The 26,417-nt window shown below is 45.6% G+C and overlaps 2 protein-coding genes across 3 annotated transcripts; both read left to right on the forward strand.

The window, feature by feature from the left end:
• Positions 1 to 308: 308 nt before the first annotated feature.
• Positions 309 to 8,472, forward strand: LOC309342784 (uncharacterized protein; the record flags this gene model as incomplete). The annotated part of the gene is made up of 3 exons (XM_081863608.1): positions 309 to 387; positions 4,389 to 8,331; positions 8,445 to 8,472. Exons 1-3 carry the CDS (start codon positions 327 to 329, stop codon positions 8,470 to 8,472), a joined length of 4,032 nt encoding a protein of 1,343 aa, XP_081719734.1. The 5' UTR covers positions 309 to 326.
• On the forward strand, positions 8,256 to 26,119 carry MUC4 (mucin 4, cell surface associated). 2 transcript variants are annotated; one of them, XM_081862179.1, is made up of 11 exons: positions 8,256 to 10,670; positions 12,077 to 12,210; positions 14,207 to 14,371; positions 14,801 to 14,956; positions 16,308 to 16,438; positions 17,677 to 17,765; positions 19,823 to 20,002; positions 21,254 to 21,403; positions 22,428 to 22,547; positions 24,641 to 24,691; positions 25,935 to 26,119. In XM_081862179.1, the coding sequence occupies exons 1-11, from the start codon at positions 8,483 to 8,485 to the stop codon at positions 25,937 to 25,939; spliced, it is 3,369 nt and encodes a 1,122-aa protein (XP_081718305.1). In that variant the 5' UTR covers positions 8,256 to 8,482; the 3' UTR covers positions 25,940 to 26,119. The 2 variants fall into 2 exon arrangements, with proteins under 2 accessions (XP_081718305.1, XP_081718306.1); XM_081862180.1 differs by having other exon boundaries at positions 24,644 to 24,691.
• The last annotated feature ends 298 nt before the right edge of the window (positions 26,120 to 26,417 follow it).

Consider the following 26,417-nt stretch of genomic DNA (forward strand, 5'->3'; position numbering starts at 1 on the left):
ATTCCGTCTCTTTCAGGCACCTTTAGCAAGGTGCACCTGGTTTGTTCCAGCTCTTTGTTTGTGGCACAGTGTCATTTGGTTGATATGCATTGCATATGACTGGGAAGTGAAGGTCTTGCAGGTGGGGGGTTGAGGGGGAGGAGGTTGGCTTATTAATTTCAGCCCCTTCCAGCCTTCCTGCAAAAGGGGGGAGGGAATGGGAGTGGTCAAGGGCTTCCAGCCCACGTACACATATCCTATAAATGACTGGAATCTCCCGAGAGGCAGTCCACGCAAGTCCTGTCAAAGGACTTAGCCCCCTTTAACAAATTCGATTTGCTGGGCAAATGGGGAGACAGAGAGGGATGCTTTGGGCCCTGGCAGGTTTCTGGGCATGGCTTCTGTGCGGTAAGTTTATTCTTTTTCTGGCTGCTGTGAATCTGCTCCAATTAGGATCAAGAGGTGGAGGCAAGCTCAGCCAGCCTAAGATATTAAGCTGTGATGCAGAGTGAAACATTTTCCTCTGGGCGAAGAGGAGAACTTTCTGCTTTTATCCGCACACCAGCAGTAACAGGCCACAGGTTCTGCTGTACTGGTGCTGCCTTTCCCTGCTTTCTCTCCCAAATTTCTTGGGGCTCCTGTTTATTCGGCATCCACTAGATTCGCTTGCACAAAGCCTAGACAGAGGGGGCAGAGTCTAGACTATGTCCGATCTTTACTGCACATTCATTCTGGTTTGTTTATGGGGCGATTATACAGGAATGCATTGAGCATTCGTCCTAGTTTGCTTGCCTTTCTCCATCCCACACTTTCCAGTGCATTCACTGTCACTTTCCTACCAGCAAACAGTCTGTTGCTTTTTTTTTTTTTTTTTTAAAGTCATATTTGCTTTGCACTTGAATCCCTGCTACAAAGCAGTCTGGATCCACCTTTCATTAAAAACACATAGCTGCGGTTTGGGGATGTACTACAACCTCAGAATTATTTTCATTAATTCCTGCTAAATTTGTATTCTTTTGGCAATGTGTGTGCCAAATCCAAGTTCCTCTTGACAGCTTCAGTGTTCTGCATCACTGTGGAAAAGTACTGGTTTGGGTGGAAGTTGTTCAACCCAGTGGCTGTGTAGTAAACAGAAGATCCCTAAGAGCAACAGCACGACACTCTCTCCTCCTTCCCCCAAGTAACTCCTTATGAGTTACTTAGCAAACTTGATATAGAAATAGGTGGAGAAAATGGACTTGGACTGGGGAGAAAGTCAGGCAAGGGACTGCTGCCCAAGGGAGGGCTGGAGGAAGAAACTTGATTCTGTTTGCATTTTAACAAGAAAGCACCTAAACTTCACTTCTCGAACCAAGACGCGAAGTGAAACACGATTATTTTACGGAATGCACACTTCTCTGATATCCGCAATGCCGTCCTCCAACCACGAGATGTGCACAAAAGTACATATATCAGAGGAAAGCGTGCATAGAAATGCATATAACATATATGTCAGGGTGAACTGCACTGATGAGTTTTCATGAGGTTTAAATCACAAACTGCTGTGAAAATCTGGAGAACAGAATTCAAGATTGGAAAAATGAGAAGCTGAGATTGGCAGGTCTCATCCATCTGTATTCCAGGGTTCGGAAGAGTCTAATTGACGATTAATGTTGATTAATTAATGTTAATTAACTGAAAATGAATGTGTATCGCCAACTTTGTTCAGGGAAGCAGCTCTTGCGATGATGCGCTGTCAGAAGGGAAGCTAAGATTATTGCAAAGATAAAATGAAGTAAGGTTATACCACGTCCCACCATGTTAAGGTAATAAGAACAGGAGGCAATCTTCCTCTGTATCTGTGTTTTTTGCTGGCAATTGGAAACTTTCCTTTCTGAACAAGATTGTGAGTTTGGTGCTGGTGTTGCTTCAGGTACTCATTGTGGGTGTTTGTTTGTTGTTGTTTTTTCTCCTGCTGTTTTAGTTTTCATAATTTGTGATTTCATAGAATTGCAGAGTTGGAAGGGACCCCGAGGGTCATCTAGTCCAACCCCTTGCAAAGTACGAATCATACACTCAGTATACACTACTGAGCTGGTTGGTCCATAATAAATAATAATAATATATTTTTATTTATAGCCCACCCTTCCTGGTTCAGAAAACCAGGTTCAGGGCAGCTAACAACAAATTTAAAACACTTAATTGATGCAACAAAAAACAGCATAAAATACAGTATAAAACATGAATAACAATAAATTCAGAATTCAAAAATCAATTGGGGGAAAATCCATCCAATAAACATTAGATGATCACCAGAGCTAGCTGGCTAAATTAGTCCTATTTGGGCCAGCGAGGCCATGGGTCTGATTTGGTATAAGCCAGGAGTCCCCAAACGTTTTCAAGCCACTGCCATAAACACTTCCCTTGTGCCACCTAACCTATAGCAAAAATTATTCATAAAAGCACTTTGCACAACCCACTAAGGATCATGACCTTCTGTGCAGAAATAAATTCTCATAACAAAAGAAAAGAGTTTTATAGCTTTGCTTGCAGATACTTGGTTTAAGCACTGCATTAAAATAAACGATATATTGTCTTGGTTGTTTATTTCCATTCCTACATAGATTGATCCCAGTATGAGCCTCAATAACATATCTTTGCCCAAAATCAGTATTCCAGCTAAAAATCTCTTTTTATCCTGTATTTTTATCTTGTGAACCACCACCCTGAGATCTTCAGAGAAAGAGCAGTATAATAATAATAATAATAATAATAATAATAATAATAATAATAATAATAATAATTCACAGCTTGCTTGAATTGTGGCCAGTGCCCAGGGAGATTGTGTGTCCTTGGAAAAAAACAGTTTTGTGTCCTTGGGAATCCTATTCAAAAACCCATGACTCAGTCATAAAATCTAGCCCATCCCACCGTTGCTATGGAAAAACACAAGCCTTCATCATATGATCATGTTTTTCACAGTAACTTAAATGCAATTACAATTATACACCATTTTATGTAACATTAAACGACTTTGACAACAAGTGGTTCCCAAAGGGGGCAGCGGGATTACCTAGGAGTGCAAATGACTACAAGAATTTGAAAAGCTGGTGTCTCTGGATCAAGTTCATCTGTTTTGTTAAATTAATTGCACTCAGTGGTTTGGACTGTATTTTAAATAGCCATGCAATTAATTGTTTAGTTTTATTGTGTTATTGTCTTCTTCAGTGGGACATGCAAACTGCTGTTTGGAATAATGCTATTTTCATAGGGTAGGGGACATTGGGGTTGAGTATGGAACCCAGGGGGTGTTGACCTGACAAAAATCTGGGAACCGCCAGTGACACAGCTACATTTGGGGGACCCTGAAGCTTGGACTGTCATAGGGGCCCCTTCGCAACCAGCAATGGACTCTGGGTTATCACTGTTATCTTCTTCAATGGGGTCGTCCCACAACAGATCACCACACCTGTGCATCATCTGTGCTAATGACTCTCAAATTTGGGGATTGTCGAAATATATACAACCAAAAAATTAATCAATTTGATGCAAACAGTTGCAACTCAAATTGGCTGTGCTAGACCCAAAAATTTTAAGCGATGTGGACTATAGTTGCTTCTGTTTAGGGAAGCTTTTAATGTTTGATGGACTACTGTATTTTGATATTTTGTTGGAAGCCGCCCAGAGTGGCTGGGGAAACCCAGCCAGATGGGCGGGGGTATATATAAATTATTATTATTATTATTATTATTATTATTATTATTATACCTCACCCATCTGAATTGGTTGCTCCAGCAACACTGCAAATCATTTAATGTGTCAACACGAATAGAAGTTATAAATATTGCAGCTGTTGTATAAGGGCTTATTATTATGACTGGAATGTCACTGAAATCAATAAGATTGTGGAATGAAGAAATAAAGAAAATCATCAAATCATCAATTCTAGGACATGGGGGAACCACCTGATCTAAATTATATAATTTGGTATTTGAATGATATTAGTAATTGTATTGTAAATTGGCATTGTTATAATGAGGCTATCATCAGATTATAATTGAAAAATCAATAAATATTATCAAAACACACACATAATAAATCATTTTTAAAAATCCATATACAAGGCTGCCTTCAGGTGTCTTCTAAAAGTTGTATAGTTACTTATCTCCTTAGCTCAGGGGTCACATAACTCCATACCCCCTCCCATTTCTCCGATGAAAATAGGGACGTCCTAAGGAAAAGCGGGACATTCCAGGATTAAATCAGAATCCAGAACGGCTTCTGTAAATCCAGGACGGTCCCTGGAAAAGAGGGACACTTGTAGGGTCTGGAACCTCTGAGTGTTTTACAAAACAATCTTGAATGACAGACAAGTCCTCTGCTGACGCAAACGTGTAACTTTCCATCTTACTTTTGTCAACTCCTTGCAGCGCCTGGGAAAACAGTTGCCGTCCCAGTTCCCACAGAATGGGAAGAAGGAGACCTGGGAGACTTCACCACCACCAGTGATGGCCTTTCCTGGGGCACAGACAGTGACTATTTCGAGCCCACCATGCTTCCGTCCACAGAGGCGCCTGTCTTCATGGAGGAAATCCAAGCCACAGAATTATATACACCTAGTCCTCTCCTTGGGAAACCAGAAGAAAACCTGAGTTCTGTTAGCTCAGCGAACTCTTCCAGTCCTGTGGAGGAAGAAAGGTCAGGTTCTCCGTCGGCCTCCACTCTTGCAGGAAACGTGGCTTCTTCCAACGATGGTCCCAAGAACCCAGGAATCACACCCCCAGGAGAGAACGCCAAGGAAACAACAGAAGTCCATGTCGAAGGAAAGGCCGTCTTCCCGGCCAGGATGAACTCTTCTTTGGAAGAAGAGACAGCTAAAACTGCTGCAGTGGTGTCTAAGGAAGCAGCCAAACCTGTCACCTTGATCTCTAAGGAAGAAGAGGAAGCTGAATCCCCCGTGGAGAGGACCGAAGAAACATCCACGGCGCCCATCTTGTTTTCTGCTTCTCCCTCTGAGCAGCCTGGAGGAACAGAGCTTCTCATGGAGTTGGAGCCCAGCACAACAAGCACATCTCTTCTCAGCGAAACCGGCGGTGAAGGGATACGGGCATCTCCCTCCGAGGAAGGGGCTAACAGCACTGCTTCTGACGAAATGAGTTTTCTGCCACCAGCTGCTGGAGACGAGGAGGCAATGGACGTGGACACCGGGGGAAGCGACGTGGGTTTCCAGCTCAACCCCAGCGTAGCTTCGTGGGAGGAAACACCAATCATCCCAGAAGCAGATGAGGAGACTCCAGATCTTTCTCCAGATGCTGGCAGTGAGGCTGCAGCCCCGTCCTTGAGCCCAGGAGCAGACCCTTCCAGCCATACAGAAGAGCTGCCTGTGGAAGAAGAAGAAGCTGCTCCTGCTGATGGAAGCTCTCCTCCACCACCTCCAGAGGGAGATGGTGTGACGCCACCACCAGAATTGCCCCTATCTGGTTCGTTGCCGTCTGATGACACAACTGCAGAGTCATCAGAACCTGGTGAGCTTGTTGCAGTTTCCACTCAACTGCCTCCTGCTGATGAAGCTTCTCTGGATGTAGAATCTGCTCCTGGAGAAGGAAGGGGTGATGCAGATAGCTCTCTGTCTGCAGGAGAGCCCGAAAGTGATACAGAGGCAACTGCTGTTCCTTCCTCTGCAGGCCCAGAAGTTGGCCCTGAAAACACGGCCGATGTGCCCGCTGGAGAATCAGAAGACCTGCTGAGTGCAGAATCGTCCAGTTCCCTTCCAGTAGATGAGTCCACGCTAGACAGTCCACCCGGCATTTTATCTCCCAGTGATGCTCCCTCTGAACCTTCACTGAGGATGGAAGTGTCTTCTCCTGCTGGACTCCCATTGGTGTCGGGTTCTGCTTCACAGTTACCTGAGGATGGTGAGACCCAGGCATCTTCCACAACTAACGAAGAGGCAAAGGAAGGTTCTGGAAGCCCAGACAGCAACAAGGAAGCATCTTTTGCTTCAGTGTCTCCAGAGCAAGGACCAGCTTCTTCAGGAACAGATGTCCCTGCTAGAGAAGAAGTTTCTGCAGACCTTGCCAGTGGGGCAGCCTCCCCCTTGAATCCTGGTGTGGAAACAGATAGTTCAGAGGTGGCAGAGAATGAGCAGCCCACAGTATCAACCCAGAGTGAGCCCTCTTCAGATATGACCACCATAAATTCAGCTGAGGTAGCAGAGAAGGTACCAGGGACTTTGCCCGACACCAAAACATCCCCTCCTTCTCTCCTGGAGGATGAAACAGCATCTGAAGCTCAGGGGTCATCTGAAGAAACACCCTCTCCTATGTCTCTCAGTGTTACACCTTCTCAGCAGGAGGAGGGAGAGATCTCCCCCAGCGAAACACCTGGAAAGGTTGGTTCTTCTCCTGAAGGCAGTGAGGCAGCTACAGGACCAGATGTTGCATCAGGATCAGACACAATTGATGCAGTCGCACAAACGAGCAGCGAAGGCCAGAGTGAGACAGACTCCCCACTCTCCAGCATGGAGCTTATCCCACCTGTGGGAAGATCAGAGATCTTGGATACTGAAGAATCCAAGTCACCTGCAGAGGACATGGTGGTAACAGATCCATCGGGAGGACAAGCCACCTTTCCCTCCACATCTCCTGATGAGTCACCTTCTGGTCCCTCTGCTACAGATGCAATGGTAGCTCCATCAAATGGGCCACCTGGCTCTCCACCTTTCTCCCACCTACCCCCAGACAATGACATGGGGGCAGGCTCAGAGGTCACCACGGGGCCAGAGGAACTAGGATATTCTGCTACTGTGAACAGGGAGGAAGCATCTCTTTCCCCAGTGTCCATCACAGAGCCTGAACTGGCTCCTGCAGAAACAGAGGCCGCTGAGGATGGAAATGTTTCTGAAGACCTAGGCAAGGTATCAGCCTTACCCTCCAGAGAAGAGACAGTAGGAGCCACCTCAGAGGCAGCAGTTGATGAGGGATCCCCTTCAGATAGCAGCAGCTTTCTGGACGAAGTCAACACTCTGCCCCCAGAGCCACAGCTAGGTCCAGGAAATGCAGCAGAGAACAGTCCACCAAGCCCTGCAGAGGTGACCGATGCAGAATCTGGAGATCTTACTCACCTTCCTGAAAGTGGTGGAAATTCAATGGAAGCTCAAGAGTCATCAGAAAAAAAACCCTCTTCTGCATCTTCTTCTGGGTCCTTCAGTGTGGAAGATGAAGAAGGTGAAGCCTCCTCAAGCCCAGCTTCTGACAACCTTGGTCCTTCCCCTCAAGGCACTGATGTTTTAGAAGGTAGCAGGGATGGTGAGGGCAGCACTGGATTGGTTGAAAATGAAGTAGCTGGGACAACCAACAGCGGGGGCCAAGCTGGAACGGATCTCCCACTTTCAGATGCAGAAATTGGCCCCACTGAAAGATCAGAGCTGCCTGCAGGGCCACCAGGAGCTGCGGCTGATGGAGAAACCCCAAGTCAACCACCTGTAGAGGAGGGCGAGACATTAGTAGGAGACACAGCCTCAGGAGAAGAATCTCCCTTAGTCACCCCAAGTGAAAAATCCCCCCCTTCCGTTGTTTTTGAGCCATCAGGAGCTGATCCTAGTGGGTCCACTAGCTCTCCAGTCTCCTATCAGCTGTCTCCAGATGTTGCATTAAATCCAGGCTCTGCAACTTCTGAGGAGGCCCAGGGATTGGAAGATACTTTTAGTAAGAAAGGATTGGATTTGGTTCCAATAGACATGGGGTCACCATCGGCCTCCCCCTCCAATGATGGGATAGTGGGTACTGACTCAGACTTGGAAGGTAGTATGGAGTCTCCACTCTCTCCAGAAGATGCTGCAACAGCAACAGATGAGGGAGCAGAACCATCTGAAGGCTCTTCCAGTGTCGGCGGCAAGGAAACATACTTGGCTCCGTCAGCCTCAAAGCCACCAGTTTCCTCTTCTTCCGCTGAAGAGGTGCAAATTGATGGATCACCATCATTCGATAGCGAGGAGTCTACTCTGTCTCCAGATGATGCAGTGAGAGCAGGACCTGTCACTTATGAGGAGGGAGAAGAATCAGAAGACACCTCCGCTGAAAGTGGAAAGGAACCATCGTTGTCTCCATTGGCCACAGAGTTACAATCAGCAACTGCCTCCACCGAAGGCGTGGAAACTGCCATCTCTGAATCAGAAGCCAGTGCAGGATCTCAACCATCTCAAGATTCTGCAGGACCTGGAGCTTCTGAAGGTATAGAACAGTGGGAAAACTCTTCTGCTGCAAGTGAGCAGGAAACACCTTTGGGTTCATCGGTTGGAGAATCACCGAAAACATCTACAGGTGAAGAGGTTTCTGAAGGACTTGTGGAAGGAAGACCTTCCCTCTCCACTGAGTGGGTGGATCCTGCCAGCTTTGAGAAGGCAGCAGGGGAAGGATCTCAACCACTACTAGTTAATGCAAGCGTGTCCAGTGGGGAGGAACCATCACTGACTCCATCGGCTGCAGAGCCACAGTCAGACTCTCTGTCAACTGAAGGGGTGGAAATGCCCAGCTTGGGGCCAGCAACTGACACAGGATCTCAACCATCCGTAGATAGTGGAGCAACAGCAGGGGCTGTAGCTTCTGAGGAGGGAGAAGAATCCTCTTTGGCCCCAACATCAACAGAAATACAACCCCCTGGAACAAGTGAAGAAGTTTCTGGAGGGCTTGGAGAATCTTCCACCCTCCCTGAAGATGTGGAAACAGGGGCTGTAGCTTCTGAGGAGGGAGGAGAATCCATAATAAGTGAAAAGAAATCCTCTTTGGCCCCATTGTCAACAGATTCACAATCCTCTGGAACACCTACAAGTGAAGATGTTTCTGGAGGGCTTGGAGAATCCCCCCTCCTCCCTGAAGATGTGGAAACACCTATTTTGGATTCAGCAACTAACACAGGACCTCAATCATCACCGGATGGTGCAGCAGAGGGTGTAGCTTCTGAGGAGGGAGGAGTATCAGAAGACATTTCTTCTGTGAGTGGGAAAGAGCCATCTTTGCATGCATTGCCCACAGCCTCACAATCTTCTGGAACATCTGCAAGCAATGAGGTTTCTGAAGGACTTGGTGATGGAGATTCCTCCCTCGCCACTGAAGGGTTGGAAACGTCCAGCTTGGGTACAGCAACAAATGCAGGATCTCAACCATCTGTGGACAGTGCAGCTACAGCAGGAGCTTCTGAGGAGGGCATGAGTGGGAAGGAAGCATCATTTAATGCATTGTCCACAGAATCACAATCCCCGGGAACATTGACAAGTGAAGATGTTTCTGGAGGACTTGGTGACGGAGAGTCTTCCCTTCCCACTGGAGGGGTGGAAACTGCCAGGTTGGGATCAACAGCCACCAAGGGATCCACCTCTTCCACAGAGACAGTCCTGAGCCCAGAAAACATAGCAGAGCAGCTAGAAGAGAAATCTGGGTCAATAACTGGTGCAGAATCTTTTCCTCAACCCTCTTCTGTGATCGACAAAGCTTCAGGAGGAACCTTGCCTTCTGCTTCTGCATATTCTGATGAGAGCTTGGCCACCAATGTAGGGGCAAACCAAGTCTCTGGCATCACAGAATCTTCTTCACAGCCACCTCCAGGGAGTGGAGATGTTAGTGACAACATGGCAAGTCTTGATAACACAGGAAGCTCAGAAAAGTCTGTAAGTGGACAGCCCGGTCCTTCTAACAGTGATGTCCTGGGTGGGTCAGATTCTTCCTCTCCAGGGGCAGAAGTCAGCGCAGAGATTCTAAGAGGAGATTTGGGGACTGGTCCAGGGTCCTTCGATACAGAGGAATCTCCTTCTGCCCTATCACCCTCCAGTAACACACTGCCCTCTGGACCCGCCAACTCATATGGCAAAGGCACAGGAGATGTCATTGCTGATGGCTCATCTTCTCAGAAGGTAGAGGAGGCACCAGGTGGCGTAGAAGCAGGAAAAACAGACTCTTTACCCTCTGATTCAGAGACCCAAGAATCCAGACCCTCACCCAATGGGCTTTTGAGCTCTTCCACAGCATCCGAAGGGAGAGGTGATGCAGACAGCTCGGTTTTGGCAGCTGACAAGGGTCCAGCCACCACATCCACTGGTGGTGGAACAAGTCCTTCCCTGTCTAGCACACAACTGAGTCCAGCGAATACCCTGAAACTGCCTTCTGGGGCAGAATCAGGCCCTGAGATCAAAGGAGGGACGTCTCCTCTGTCCTCCAAGTCTGAAGTCACAGGAAGTGTTAAGCCCATACTTTTAGGAAAACCACCCTTGAAGCCATCATCTCCCGCTGGTTCCGGCATCTCATCCCTGCCTCCTTCCTCCGCCCAGAGTAAGCCAGCTGTCGGTGTGGGCAAAGACACATCTGGCAACAGCAAAGCATCCTCCTCCGCAGGGAAAGCACCCAGCTCTGCCCTTGGAACGTCCAGCAGCAGCTCTTCAGTTTCTAAGCCCACGAAGTCGGGGTCTTCAACCAGTTCCGGCATCTCATCCCTGTCTCCTTCCCCCACGCAGAAAAAGCCGGGTGTCGGCGTGAGCAATAGCAAAGGAAAACCAGAGGTCCCCCTTGCCGCTGCAGGAGATACTAAATCTTCAGAAGGCAAGACAAAGAAGCCCAATTCAAGACCCCAGAATTCCAAGGACGGGAAAACAGGAACTGCCAATGAAAACTCAGCAAAGTCAGGTCGTGTCTCTGCAGTTCCAGTTCCTGTATCATCACCAGGTGAGTGCATTTAATATTTCCTTGTGATAAACTGGAATCATAAAATCATAGAACGGAGGAGTTGGAAGGGAGCCCAATACGTAGTCATTTAGTCCAACCTCCTGCAAATACTTGGCTCTGCCAAACAGTGATGAGCTAAGACAGTTCTCTTCAGCCTTTACAAGACCAGGGACTTGTCTTTAGCCCAACCATGAATTTGGGGACTCACTTCTTAATGCCATGTATTTATTTATTTTTCTGTACATGGGCACAGTGGTAGCCTTAGCTTAGGCTGCGTGATCAAGCTGTGCATCCCAACTCACCAGCTGAAGACCAGAACTCCAGGAGGCATAGAATTGTAGTCAACCGGGTTATACCCAGAGTACATCCATTAAAATTAATGGGCACAAGTCACACCTGTCATTTTCAATGGATTTACTCTGAGCAGGAGTAGTATTTGATAAACAGCCTACTTGGGGGGGGGGATTCAACAGAGCACTAAGCAGAGTATAAGCATTTGCTGATGGAACTATCTGCCCTCTCCTCCCCCTATATGCTGTTCCAGTCAATTTGGGGGGGGGCATGTGTGTGGGAGAAGGAGACGGAGGAAAAGAGGGGTGAAAAGCCCCATTACTATTAAAATGAGGCTGCATTTTAAATTGTATTTTAACCCGTATTTTAATAAACTGAGTTTTGTTTGTTTGTTTATCCCCCCATTATATTTTATTGTAATTTTATTGGTGTTAGCCACCCTGAGCCCGGCTCTGGACGGTGAGGGTGGAGTATAAATAAAATAATAATAATAATAATAATAATAATAATAATAATAATAATAATTAATTAATTAATTATTAGAAGTCCTTGTGCGACTTAGTTGAATGCATTTCACACAATTGGGGAGATGCCCAGTGCAATGGTGTCACCAAAATGCATTGTTTTATAACAGAGGTGACAGGAAAGACCCCCCCCCCGGTGGTAGTTCCATGCTTCTTACAATGTGTGGCATTCTGTTACTTATAATTATAATGATTTTATTATTTGCACCCCACCCATCTGACCGGGTTGCCCCTGCCACTCTGAGCGGCGTCTAACAAAATAGAAAAACACCACGATATACTGCCATCCACACAAGGGAGAGACTTCCACTTGTGCAGCAGGACCCGCATCCTCTCCCCACTTTCCAGTCCCTCCTGTGGCTCCCCCAAATCTTGGGGGCCCCTCTCATTGTGGATCTGTGGGGGGAAGCAGGAGAAGTCTGCTCACAGAGTCTGGGTGATATTACCAATTATCTAGTTCCGTCTCAGAGACATAGACACAGTTGTAGTCGCAGGTGAGGGCCAGAATACAGGATGCAGGTAGATCCTGGAACGATGGGAAGGACTCGTCGAAAGATCCACCTTGCAATGTTCTTGTGTTTTGATGTGCAGCGGCCTCCCTCTTCCCATACGGAGCAAGTGCAAACGACAAAGAATACGTTCAAAGGAAAGTGGATTTCAATTCGCCTCTGTTCAAGCCCGAGATTGGAATCCCACTGGGGAAAACACTGCGCAGCTCCCTCTATGTGAGTCTTTATGAAATATATTCGGAGTCGAGAGTGGGTTTCATGCTCTTTATTCAGCTCATAGTGGTGAGGAGGAATGGAAGTTCCGCCAGAATGTCTGCTTTATATACATCGTTTACATAATGGGCCCCACGTGATTGGCTAATTCCGGAATTCACCTGTAGGCCAATCAGGTTGCGGATTCACTTCCACCTGGAGCTGGACTGGTGGCTCCTGTGGACCAATCAGACTGCTGCATTTTGAAGCCTATTGTTCTAGGACCAATCAGACTGATGCATTTGGGATCCTATTCAACCCAGTACATAACACCTACCCTCCCCATTTATTTCTGCCATGTCTTTCAAAGAGGCAGAGGGTCTGGATGGGCATAGAATCATAGAATCATAGAATCATAGAGTTGGAAGAGACCACAAGGGCCATGGAGTCCAACCCCCTGCCAAGCAGGAAACACCATCAGAGCACTCCTGACATATGGTTGTCAAGCCTCTGCTTAAAGACCTCCAAAGAAGGAGACTCCACCACACTCCTTGGCAGCAAATTCCACTGTCAAACAGCTCTTACTGTCAGGAAGTTCTTCCTAATGTTTAGGTGGAATCTTCTTTCTTGTAGTTTGGAACCATTGCTCCGTGTCCGCTTCTCTGGAGCAGCAGAAAAAACCTTTCTCCCTCCTCTATGTGACATCCTTTTATATATTTGAACATGGCTATCATATCACCCCTTAACCTCCTCTTCTCCAGGCTAAACATGCTCAGCTCCCTTAGCCGTTCCTCATAAGGCATCGTTTCCAGGCCTTTGACCATTTTGGTTGCCCTCCTCTGGACACGTTCCAGTTTGTCCGTGTCCTTCTTGAACTGTGGTGCCCAGAACTGGACACAGCACTCCAGGTGAGGTCTGACCAGAGCAGAATACAGTGGCACTATTACTTCCCTTGATCTAGATGCTATACTCCTATTGATGCAGCCCAGAATTGCATTGGCTTTTTTAGCTGCCGCGTCACACTGTTGGCTCACTGTTGGCAGACGGGAAGCAGGATGACCCCACATTCCTTGGCACTCTGGCAAATTTGCTTGGCTGCCACTTGGAACCTGGAAGGACTTCCAGAAGATTTTAAGGGGTGTGGTAGATTGCTTACCTTGTCAGATATATATTGCCCGTTTCAGCTTTGTAGCACCAGGGGGGTTTGTGGACCCAAGTTTGGATAAACTTGGCAATTACTAGTACATACTAAGCACACACAAAAATTGAGGCATTCTAGGCTGAGATGCTTCTTAGCATTGCAATTGCCTATGTGTATCCCTGGTCTCAGTAGCACAAACTTACATAAGCAAGATTTCCTGTGCTCCAAGCTCTGGTTGATGGAATACTTTTGATACATCCACACTATTTGGATCAACTAGGCCACAATCAGGCAACTTTCACAAGTGCCCGTGGTGCTTCACAGGGAAGATGTAAGCAACAACCAGAACGAAAGCAGAAGCTTACATTTGAGACACATTTACAATTAGAATTTGCCAGAAAAACCCAATTCTGTTTTTTTTTATAATATATTTATTAAGATTTTAGAAAAATAAATGGGTTACAAATTAGATGTCAACAGAGAAGAAAAATAAAAAATGAAAAAAGAAAAAGAAAAAGTACAGAATTACAGAAATACAAGAAAAAAATTACAGAATACAAAATAGAGAAAGCAAACAGTTAAAAACAAGTCCATCTTTTCATAGCTTATACTTCATTTACTTATTTCCCTGACCCCCTCACACCTCCCTTTTCTGTATTCCAATTCACATATTTAGTTCAGCAAATCCTTTCCCTCTTTCTTTTATTCTTAATCCAATATCTTAATATATTGTAACTTTATATTTTCATTTATTATCAATCTATTTTTGCGAATTCATTCTTATTGCTAAAACCAGTTCGTTTCACAGAAAAACCCAATTCTGAAAGCAGAACTTAATCTACTTTGCTGCATCTTCATTTCCACCTCTCCTTCATTTAGTTCACAGACAACGGACAAATAATTTTCCCAGCTTCTGATAAAGATATTTCCAGCTATCCTAACCCACCTCCGAAAGGATTTAATGGCCGTGAGAAAGTAGCGATGATAGCCGTGTTTTGGGACAATGCTGATTTCTCCAGAGGCAAAGGAACCATCTTTTACCAGGTGAGTATTTGGGGTGGTTTGTTATATTTATACAGTGGTACCTTGGTTTACGAACTTAATCCGTTCCGGAAGTCTGTTCTTAAACCAAAGCGTTCTTAAACCAAGGCGTGCTTTCCCATAGCAGCAGGGGACTCTGTTTACAAAAGGAACACATTCAACAGGAAGCGGAACATGTTCTTAATCCAAGGCAAAGTTCACAAACCAAAACACCTACTTCCGGATTTGCAGCGTCCTTAATCCAAGTTGTTTATAAACGAAGCTGTTCTTAAATCACTGTACTAAGATGCTCAAAAGTGTTCATAGGTGGAAACTTTGTAACTTCAGATGTGGTTCTGGAGCTACATGTGTCCTTGTGTGTTATTTCCATGGCACAAGTTTAAATGTGTGTGTGAGATTCCCATCTGTAATACACTCCTCTGTTGCATGCAGGAATATGTTACCCAGACCTCTGCAAAACACCCCGTTGTCCGTGATGTGGAAGCAAAGATTCAGCAATATTTGAAGTGTTCCTATTCAGCCACCTGGACACTCAAGATCACCTGGGTGAAAGCACAGCCTTACCCAGCGCAGGGACAGAGCGGCAGAGTGAGTTGTCTCCAGCAATAGAACACTGCTATCACTGTACTTTGGTATTCCAAGAAAGATCCAAGTAACGCTTTTTAATGAAGTGTCTTATTTTAAGGAGCCTTGCAAGTATATTCTATGGCTTTCATTATTTTGTAGAATCCTAGAATTGCAGAGTTGGAAGGGACCCCAAGGGTCATCCAGTCCAGCCCACTGCAATGCAGGAATCTCATCTAAAGCATCCCTCCAGCCTTTGCTTTAAAATCTCCAAGGAAGGAGCAAGGGTGCCAATTTGAATAAAATATTGGGGGGTGGGTGTGTATGCCATTTGAAAAATAAAAATAAAATAAAAATAAAAATAAAAATAAAAATAAAAATAAAAATAAAAATAAAAATAAAAATAAAAATAAAAATAAAAATAAAAATAAAAATAAAAATAAAAATAAAAATAAAAACAATAATTTTAAATTTATATCCTGCCCATCTGGCTGGGTTTCCCCAAGGCACTCTGGGCGGCTTACAACATATAAAACACAACAAAACACCAAACATTAAAAAACAAGGTATCCTATACAAACAACAAACGAACCAATAAATCAATAAAAACCAATAATAACAACAACAATAATACTAGTACTCCTTGCTGATGCCCATCAACTTGGGGGAGCAGCCCCTCAAATATTTTATTGGGGGTTGCAAAGTGACCTCGGCCCCTAGGAGTTGGCTCCTATACAAAGGAGACTCCATTCCACTGACTGTTCCAATGTCCAACAGCTCTTACAGTCAGAACATTCTGCCTGTTGTTGAGTCTGAATCTCCCTTCCTTGTCATTTGAATTCTTTGGTTCAGATCCTGCCCCCTGGAGCAGCAGAAAACAAGCTTGCTCCCTCTTCCATGGGGACATATCACCGCTTATATTTCATGGAGCTGTCATTTGTCTGGGATTTTCTGGATGTAGTGGGAAGAAATTTCAAAAATTGGTCAAAATGTCTGGGAAAACCTGGTCGTATGGCAGCCAATGCTGATTCTTTGGAGAATTTCCTAAAAAAAATAGCTCAAAACCTCATTCTTCTTCTTTTTTTAGAGATATTGCAAAATCTCTTGAGCAGGATTAGCCAACATTCTTGAGCAGGATTAGCCAACATGGTGCCCTCCAGATGTCGAAAGGAGATGGAGATAACTTTTTTTAAAGCAGCAATTTGCATTTGACTTGTGGTGGCTGCTTAATATGCATAGACTTCCCTATTCCTTTTTTATTTGTGAAGGTAGAATAAGAAACGCCACTTTATGAAAAGTGCTTCCTGAGCCTTGAATGTGCACCTGGATAGTATGGCAGGAAAACTGTCTCACCTCTTATTTGTGTATCTTCCAGACCAACACTTACCAAGCCATCCTAACCACTGATGGATACAGAACATACACGCTGTTCCTTTATCAAAATGGTGGAATGCAATGGGATTACAGAAGAATCGCTCCTGCAAATGTGCTGATCGGGTGGACCAGGTATGTGCAGTTCCTTAACCAAATGGACATGGGTGGACGAGCCAGGAATAAGAGGACTTTGTCACTGATGGTCAAACCCCCGTTGCCATGATTCAGAGATCTGTACATGTTGAAATATGGGCATGTTTTGGATAGTGGCAGCCACTTGAGAGAGGAAAGGAATGTACACCTGGAACTGCTTCCTCCATTGGACTGAACGGGAAATTTTCAGATTTGCCTATATATATAGGTGGCACTAGGTTAAACCACAGAGCCTAGGACTTGCTGATCAGAAGGTCGGTGGTTCAAATCCCCGCGACGGGGTGAGCTCCCATTGTTCGGTCCCTGCTCCTGCCAACCTAGCAGTTCGAAAACACAATGTGCAAGTAGATAAACAGGTACCGCTCCGGCGGGAGGGTAAACAGCATTTCTGTGCGCTGCTCTGGTTTGCCAGAAGCGGCTTGGTCATGTTGGCCACATGACCTGGAAGCTGTACTCCGGCTCCCTCAGCCAATAAAGCGAGATGAGCGCCACAACCCCAGAGTCGGTCACGACTGGACCTAATGGTCAGGGGTCCCTTTACATATATATATATATATATATGGATGAAGAGGGAGACTTTGGCTCGTGCACATGGACTTGAAATCATGGGGCCAAACTACATATTCACCAATTTCTTGTCAAAAGTCCCAATCAGTGCCGGATTTACGTATAAGGTAAACAGGCTATAGCTTAGGGCCCTCTCTCTTGGGGTCCCCAAAAAATTTAAAGGGGAGAAAAGCTGGATGTACATTTCCAAAATATAAGATAAGTTCAACAATTACTTTGATAAAATACATATTTTGTTATGTGCAAATGGCTTTAGATAACTACTAGGTCCATAAATTACCATATAGCATATATTCAACACACAAAACAGCGACAGTTTGTTGTTGACAAAGGACAGCTGGACATATAAAGGGCCCCATTACCTTTAGGGCTTCATCAAACCTAAATCCGGCCCTGATCCCAACTGCTGCTTTTTACACCTTTACAAACAGTAGGGGGGGAGGTGGATGAGTTGGCTATGACTACTGTGAGATGTCAAACGCGTGGAAAGCTAGCTCTCCCAAAATGTAATGTGGGGATGGTCTCTTCTCTGAAAGGATTGCATTCAGCTACTTGAGATCTGAACGATCTCCTGGTTTGAGAAGGGAAAATATTGTTTATCCTTGGAAAGATAAAAAAATCTGCTTTCTTCTTCTTCTTTTCTCCCACAGTGGTGATGGATATTTTAAAAACGACGACCTGATAACTAAAACGCCAGCTGAGAAATACCGGCCAGATCAAACCGAGGGCTACAACACAGGTACGGTCGACGCCTCGCTAGAAACCCACTGGCACAAACAAACCAGATTCTTGTCCGCCTGCGAGGCTGCAAAGGGGTTCAAGAGAAGCAAGATACTTTCATTGCTCCACACACCTATGCCTCCGGCCCCACCAATAATAATAATAATAATAATAATAATAATAATAATAATAAATTTTATTTATACCCCTCCCCGGCCAGAGCTGGGCTCAGGGCGGCTAACACCAATAAAATCACAGTAAAAACATAATAGGGGGGAAAGAGAAGGGAGGGGGAAAAAGCCTATTTAAATTACAGTTTAAAATGCAATTTAAAACGCAGCCTCATTTTAAAGTAGCCGATAAATCACAACTGACCACAACTGACATGTGGCCCCATGAAGGTTGCTCAGAAAGCCCCCCCCCCCCCGGATATCCTGTCAGGGGTCTGAAAGCCGCTTTGCGCTTGCAGAAAGCGAAACTCATACCCTCCAACATTTCTCTGATGAAAATAGGGATGTTCTATTCCATCAACATCATCATAGCCATTTTATTATTTATACCCTGCCCAACTGATTGGGTTGACCCACCCGCCTCTGGGTGGCTTCCAACACATATAAAAACATAATAAAACATTAAACATTTTATAAAAAAACACCTTTCCTATACAGGGCTGGCTTCCGATGTCTTCTAAAGGTTGCATAGTTATTTATCTCCTTGGTTCAGGGGTCGTGTAACTCTCAGATGAAAATAGGGATGTCCTAAGGAAAAGCGGGTCATTCTGGGACCAAATCAGAAACTGGAACGGCTTCTGTAAATCTGGGACTGTCCCTGGAAAAAAGGGACCCTTAGGGGGTCTGAAAATTAGAAGCTTCTAAACCAGGGGTAGGCAACCTAAGGCCCGGGGGCCGGATGTGGCCCAATCGCCTTCTCAATCTGGCCGGCAAACGGTCTGGGAATCAGTGTGTTTTTACATGAGTAGAAAATGCATCTCTGGATTATTTGTGGGGCCTGCCTGGTGTTTTTACATGAGTAGAATGTGTGCTTTTCTTTAAAATGCATCTCCGGGTTATTTGTGGGGCATAGGAATTCCTTCACCCCCCCCGCACCCCCCAAAAAATATAGTCTGGCCCACCACATGAGGGACGGTGGACTGGCCCACGGCTGTAAAAGGTTGTTGACTCCTGTTCTAAACAGCCTCTTTCAAATGTAGTTTTGTTTTCTGGTTCTAGGATTGGGGTGCAGAGTTGCAACCATTGGCCTTTAAGAACATAAGAAGTGCCTGCTGGATCGGGCCAATGGCCCACCTAGTCCAATATCCTGTCCCCACAGTGACCCAAAAGATGCCCCTAAGGGAAACGCTCAAGCTGCATGATGGAGAACTTCATTTTATCTGTTCTTCCAACATTCAACTTCCTTGGGTACCCACAAGTTTTAGCATCGTGAGAGAGAGGGGGGAAAACTTTTACATCATTTCGCGAACCTCTATTTTCTCTTCTTTCACTCACTTTTTCTTTAAACCCAAAAGCCCCAAATGCTGCAACTGTTCATCAAAGGGGAATTCCTTCACCCCCTTGATCATTTTGGCTGGCCTTTTCTGAAACTTTTCGGAGCGGTTAAAAGCTTCTCACTAAATTCGTGGTCCAGGTCAGGACAGGAGTCCCAAAACACACTTGGATTATTCCGTTATTCCGTTACCAGAATGATGGCAGAGATCTGGAAGGAGTTCGATAGACTTAGGGCAGCGAGGCGGGGATGTACCGTATTTTCTGCTCTATAAGACGCACCAGACCACAAAATGCGCCTAGTTTTTGGAGGAGGAAAACAAGAAAAAAAATATTCCGAATCTCAGAAGCCAGAACAGCAAGAGGGATCGCTGCGCAGTGAAAGCAGCAATCCCTCTTGCTGTTCTGGCTTCTGGGATAGCTGCACAGCCTGCATTCACTCCATAAGACGCACACACATTTCCCCTTACATTTTAGGAGGGAAAAAGTGAGTCTTATAGAGCAAAAAATACGGTAAGTAAATTAAGCTTCACGCCCTTGATTTCCCTCCCGTTTTCTTGCACCCTCCTTCCAGGTGTGCGTGGTCTCTGGGTATACAAGCTGGACAGCCGCATTCGGGTGAACTACAGGCAGCGGTGCCTCGACTGGCTTAGCCATGAGGGGCAGCCATCCGCCTGGAACAAGGACTTGCCTCCCTGCCCTTGCTCTCTGCAACAGGGGCTGTCGGACGATCGCTTCTCCCGCAGCAAAAAAGGTGCGTGGCCAGCCCTGTGACTCGGACACACTGCTTGGATTTAAGCCAATCTCGGACCACTGAATGCATCGAAAGCAGCTCTCCAGTTCGGTTGCTGTGTGGCTCAAATGACGTCGACCCCATAGCTCCATGGCGAAGCATGTTTTCGTGCAGTGTCCACCCCTGCAAAATGCAAGAAACCTTGGAGAACCAGTGTAGACAATGCTGAGTGAGATGGACCAGTGTTTTGGCTTGGTGTAAGGCAGCTTTAGACACGCGGGTGGCACTGTGGTTAAATCACAGAGCCTAGGACTTGCCGATCAGAAGGTCGGCGGTTCGAATCCCTGCGACGGGGTGAGTTCCCATTGCTCGGTCCCTGCTCCTGCCAACCTAGCAGTTTAAAAGCATGTCAAAGTGCAAGTAGATAAATAGGTACCACTCCGGCGGGAAGGTAAACGGCGTTTGCGTGCGCTGCTCTGGTTCTCCAGAAGCGGCTTAGTCCTGCTGGCCACATGATCCGGAAGCTGTACACTGGCTCCCTTGGCCAGTAAAGTGAGATGAGCGCCGCAACCCCAGTGTCGGCCACGACTGGACCTAATGGTCAGGGGTCCCTTTACCTTTACGGCAGCTTTGCGTAGCCATCAATTTCTCTCTGCATTGTCATAATTTCTGATGCCCCTACATGGGTCCTCCTGCCTTGTAGATAATAATAATAATAAATTATTATTTAAACCTGGCCCATCTGGCTGGGTTTCCCCAGCCACCCTGGGCGGTTCCTAACAGAAGATTCAAAATAGAATTAAACATTAAAAACTTCCCTAAACAAGGTTGCCTTCAGATGTCTTCTAAAAGTCTGGTAGTTGTTGTTCTCTTTGACGTCTGGTGGGAGGGCGTTCCACAGGGCGGGAGCCACTACCGAGAAGGCCCTCTGCCTGGTTCCCTGTAGCTTTGTTTCTCGCAATGAGGGAACCGCCAGAAGGCCCTCAGAGCCGGACCTCAGCGTCCAGGCAGAATGATGGGGGTGGAGACGCTCCTTCAGGTATACTGGGCTGAGGCCCAATATACCTGAAGGTATGGCCTATCAGTGTTGTGTAATAATGGAGTTGGGGGGTGTTTGAAGCAGCGATCCATGGTGTAAGGACAGAGGTGTACAAGAGGGGTCTTTTCAGCTGGGGAAATTTGAAGGGTTTAAGAACGGTGCCTTTCTTTTCTTGCACACCCGCCCCCTCCTGAAGATCTGCAATACAGAACTAACATCCTTAACCTTTGCAGGTTTGCCAGACTCTCGCTTAACCATCCTGTATTCCTCTGCCCCAAACAAGTACGGTGCTGGGGTCCGGTGTCTTTATAACAGCAAGAACCAGCTTGTGGAAGGTCACCAGGAAAGAGTCTGGAAGGGTTCGAGAAGCTCCCCCAACAGTGGTAAGCTGTACTTTGGAGGCTGTGCAATGGTTATCTGCCTGAAGATACCCACAAGTTATCAAGTTAACAAGAGGTTGTAGGTGTTGGTGCAGGAGGAGGAGGAAATGTATTATACATATATAAAAAAGGAGAATTCCCTGGGTGACAAGATCCCGGTTTAGGGCAAGTACTCTATGGTGAGAGAACCCCAGCAGAGATTTAAAATCACAAAGTGTGGAACTATAGGTTGTTAGATCTTTAAACTATGCCTTTGTGAGCTCCAAAACTTCCTTCTTCCCCCAGCGTAGAAAAAGACCACACGTTTTGTAAGTTTAAAAAATGTTTTACTTACAAACTCTTCAAAGGTCAGGTTCATGTGCTTTTCCCAGCATCAGTCAGAAAAGTTGCACAGGCAGTAAAACCTGACCTAGTCAGAAAGTGGTAAAAGTTCTTAAATTATGGGCATAGGAACACAATAATGGCTTGAGAGAGCTGAGTTCATCAGGGAGACTGGAAGGGAAACAAAGGCTTGATTGTCTAGTTCCTTCCTGGGTGAGAGGGAGTGGACTTAGCTAAGCCTGACAGGACAGCTTACTCTATAGTATTAACCCCTTCATGCACTAGCAAGTTGGTTACATGAAGCTGGTTATCCCACAGCAGAACACAGCAAGTGTTTGTATCCCTAACTCTAGTAGACAATGAAAGAACACAAGCCCTACTGGATCTGGCCAATGGTCCATGTAGTCTAGCATCCTGTTCTCACAGTGGCCAGCCAGATCTTTGTGAGAGACCAGCAAGCAGGAATTGAGCGCAAGGGCACTCTGCCCTCTTGCCATTTCCAGCAAAAGATATTGTGCGGCATAGAGCCTCTGACTGTGAGGTGGAAAACGGCCATTGTGACTAGTGGTCATTGATAACCTTATGAATCTCCCAGCAGAATCTCCCACCTTCTGTCCAAGTCAGGCTCTTGGTCTGAAATATTTCCAAATCCGGCTCTGATAATTTTCCTTTCCTTTCCTTTCTTTCTCGCAATTCCTGTTTGCAGACGAAGAGTTGAAATTATATGACTGGTGCTGTAACCAGTCCGGAAACCTCCAGTTCTGTGATAAGTACAGCCAGAAAAGGCCAAAGATCGGCTGTGACGGATACAGGCCTCCAATCCGGGGTGAGCACTCAATCTTTGCAAGGCAGGGACAGAGTCCTTGGGATCAATAGCAGATGGCGTTCATTCATTCTGCCATATCCACAGGATGCAAAATGGATTGCACACATGTTTATGTTGTAAACAAAAATGGCCCTTTTCCCTTATGGGGTATCCAAGAGCCCATATAGAGTCCTTACTTAGGTTCCCTATTGGTAGGAGAAAATAACAGAGGCCAAGAACACTGTCCAACCATCTTGTCCTCTGTCATCCCCTTCTCCTTGTGCCCACCATCATTCCCAACATCAGGGTCTTTTCCAGGGAGTCTTCTCATGAGGTGGCCAAAGTATTGGAGCCTCAGCTTCAGGATCTGTCCTTCCAGTGAGCACTCAGGGCTGATTTCCTTAAGAATGGAGAGGTTTGATCTTCTTGCAGTCCATGGGACTCTCAAGAGTCTCCTCCAGCACCATAATTCAAAAGCATCAATTCTTCGGCGATCAGCCTTCTTTATGGTCCAGCTCTCACTTCCATACATCACTACTGGGAAAACCATGGCTTTAACTATACGGACCTTTGTTGGCAAGGTGATGTCTCTGTTTTTTAAGATGCTGTCTAGGTTTGCCATCGCCTTTCTCCCAAGGAGCAGGCATCTTTTAATTTCGTGACATCGTACCTACATCACAGAAAAGGCGGTCTAAAACAGAAATTTGAACATTGTTTTTCTCTTGTCGTTGTTTATCTCCTGTCTGGCAGGTTACTTGATTGGATTGCCTGGGGAGCCTGGCCAGTCTTTTGTAATGATAAATACTTAGTTCCTGGGCCAGATCACAGGCTCACCCTATTCAAACACAGACAGACATACCCTTAAGACAGGATTTGTGAAGGAAAAAGACAATGGGGAGGCCTTTCCATTTTCCTTTGACCTTGCAGAGAAAACATTTGGTCAGTTTGGGAATTAAAAATGGTTCCAGGTCAGTCTTCCTGTGCTGATCTATGTACGTGCTTGGTTGGTACACTTATGAACATTTAACATATATCAAAGACCTCAAAATTCCTATCACATTTAGATGTGTGCATTTTTTTTTGAGGGGAGCTCTCTCTCTCTCATGCATAGTTTTAAAGTTTTCCTGCACCAATACAAAGAACAAGCATAAACAATGACATAAAAATAAAGGATATCAACAAAGCATGTCAATGCACAACATTGTTTTGTCCTCATGACAGCCCACAGAGGCTGAGCGACTCTGAGCTGCCCAAGGTCAGCCGGTGTCAAGCGTGGAAGTTCCCCTCTCCCTCCAGTAGCTCACAGATAAGAATTAACGAGCAGTTGATAGATTTATAGTCCTTTTATTGCAGCATCATGTTGCAAGCACAGACAACCCTCCGCAAGATCAGTTGCCTACTCTGAATCCTCATTCTGACGCAAGGAGCACTCCAACGGGAAGTTCCCCCCCCTCTTTTGATCTCTGATACGTTTGGACCTCCGAGTCCGTAGTAAGGGGGGGGGTTCCCCCATACTTTCAACTGATGTGTCTCCCAGCTGCCTCCTCCCTTCTGGATCCCTTGTCATTATCTCGTAGCTGGGTAACTCCTCCCTAATCTGTTCTAAGTCTGTGTCTGCCTCTCTCTCTGCTTCTGAAAACGCTGGAGGCGGGGTGGGGGGGGGGAGCACACAAATATCCCCCCTCCTCTTCTGAGTGGAGTTGATCTGCCTGCAACTGTGTTCCCTAGTCTTCAGATCCAGACCATTCCCTGACAGCCAGAGATTTTTTATGGCTGAAGGACAAGTTGATCCTTCATTTCCAACCTCTAAACCAGACATGGTTCTCTGCATGAGTTGAAGGCCCCAATACAGGGGTAGTCAACATGGCGCCCTCCAGATGGACTGGAGGGCACCATTATTCTGGCTAGCCCTGCCCTACTGAATGAACTGGGCCACAGGTGTGCTCTGCAGAGAAGACCAGCGTTCTCCAATATGTGGGGCCTGGGCACCAGCTGAGCTTCTGATTCTTCTTCCTGTTGGTGAACCCTCTGCTGTCACCAACATACAAATCAGGTGGATATATTGCATGGCATTGACATAAACCAGTGTTTGGTTTTGTTTGGTTTTTTAACAGCAGTGACTTCATCGGAAGAGAAGGTGGACAGCAAATCAGAGGAAAACAGAGGTAAGAATGGGTGGGGTGTGCAGGAATACAGGGGATTTGGTGTGCGTGCACATGTTTGCACATAACCTGTGCTTCATGTGTGGCATTTTTCTTGCTTCCAAGTATGCAGAACGTTTGCACTCAGTGAGAAAAAGCTTTCATGGAGAAGCAAAGCAATCCAACTTATTTAAGGGCAAAACACCTTTTTACCTAGGCTTGTTAAGAACCTTTTATTTGAAATATTTTTTATTGGTTTTTGCAAGAACAAATTTAAAATATTGAAAAGAGAAAGCTTTTAACATATCCATATATGAGGTGCTCTGAATCTTGTGACTTCCCCACCGTCCCCTGCATGGCTCCTTAAAATACTTTTTCCCTAAAACTACGTATCATTACCTTTTCCACAGTTTTCATCTCTCTAAATTATCCATGTCTTTCGTTTCTTTACAAGTTATTTTTAAAGTCCAGCTAACGTTTTTATTTGTTTACAATGGTCTCCTAAATAAGTTGTGAATTTCCCCCGTTCTTTTTTAAAGTCATTATCTTCTTGATTCCTGAGTCTCCTAGTCAGTTTTGCCATTTCTGCGTAGTCCAGCAGTTTGGCTTGCCATTCTTCCTTGGTCGGTACTGTTGGTTCCTTCCATCCTTGGGCTAGTAGCATCCTTGCAGCTGTTGTCGCATACATGAACTGTCTTTTCTGGTCTTTTGGGATGTTGGCACCTGTAATTCCTAATACAAAGGCTTCTGGTTTTTTGACAAATGTTGTTTTAAACATTTTTTTCCCAATTCATTGTATATCAGGTCCCAAAGAACCTAAGATTTGCACTGTGAAAGGGCACAGGATCCCCTAAGCAAGGAGACTTCGTTAGCATAATACAGGACTCAGCAGTTGCCATCTCAGGGTTGTTATTCTCAGATAATCACCTCGGTCTATATTCCATTCCTTAGAAACTTTATCTGGGGTTCTTTGGTGAAAAGAGGGGTGAGGAGGGGAAACTTTTTTGAAATACAGCTTCCTGGTCTTCTTTTGCAAAGGGAAGAGCGTTCCAGGGTTCATGGGGGCACCGTAAACCTTGCAAAAACTGTGCAAATTGGCACGTACCGGGGTCATCAGCAACACACAGCAGAATAGGCAAAGATTTCCCTAAAAAGTCTGAGAACCAGAAATAGAATCAATTTGCCTTTCTCCAGTTACCTGTCACAAGGCAGAGATGCTGACGTTTCTTTAGAAGCAGATGATGCTCCCACTTTCTTTACCTTCCAGATTGAGATCTCCTCCTCCTCCTCCTCCAGACCTTGTTTTGCCGCAGATCAACATCAATGATTCACCCACCGGACTCCTTTTTGCTCCTCTGTTTTATGCAGGAGCTGAATGGGGAAACGGCTTCCAAATCCGTTAAGGCTGAAATGATCAACTTTGCTGAATAAAATGCCTTCAACACCTCATTACTTCTGTCTGAAGTTATTTATCCCAGTCATAATGCTGGGAAGGACCACGGCCCTTAGCAAGTGGAGAACCTGGGGGCAAGGATAGGGATGGACAGAGCGGCCAATTTTGGTTTCTCGTTCTTTCCAGTCTTAGATTCTTAACTCCACCTTTCCAGGCCAGTTTGTGATTTCCAGTCCACATCTTAGTGTGAATTTCCCCTAATGTTTCTAATGCAATGTTGCCCAATATACACATTTTTGCAAGCATTTTCTCCCTGTGTGACACATTTTATATGTGATGTTCACTAATAGATGCATT

Source organism: Podarcis erhardii (genome assembly GCF_964252035.2).
Source record: "Podarcis erhardii genome assembly, chromosome: 5".
Lineage (NCBI taxonomy): Eukaryota > Metazoa > Chordata > Lepidosauria > Squamata > Lacertidae > Podarcis > Podarcis erhardii.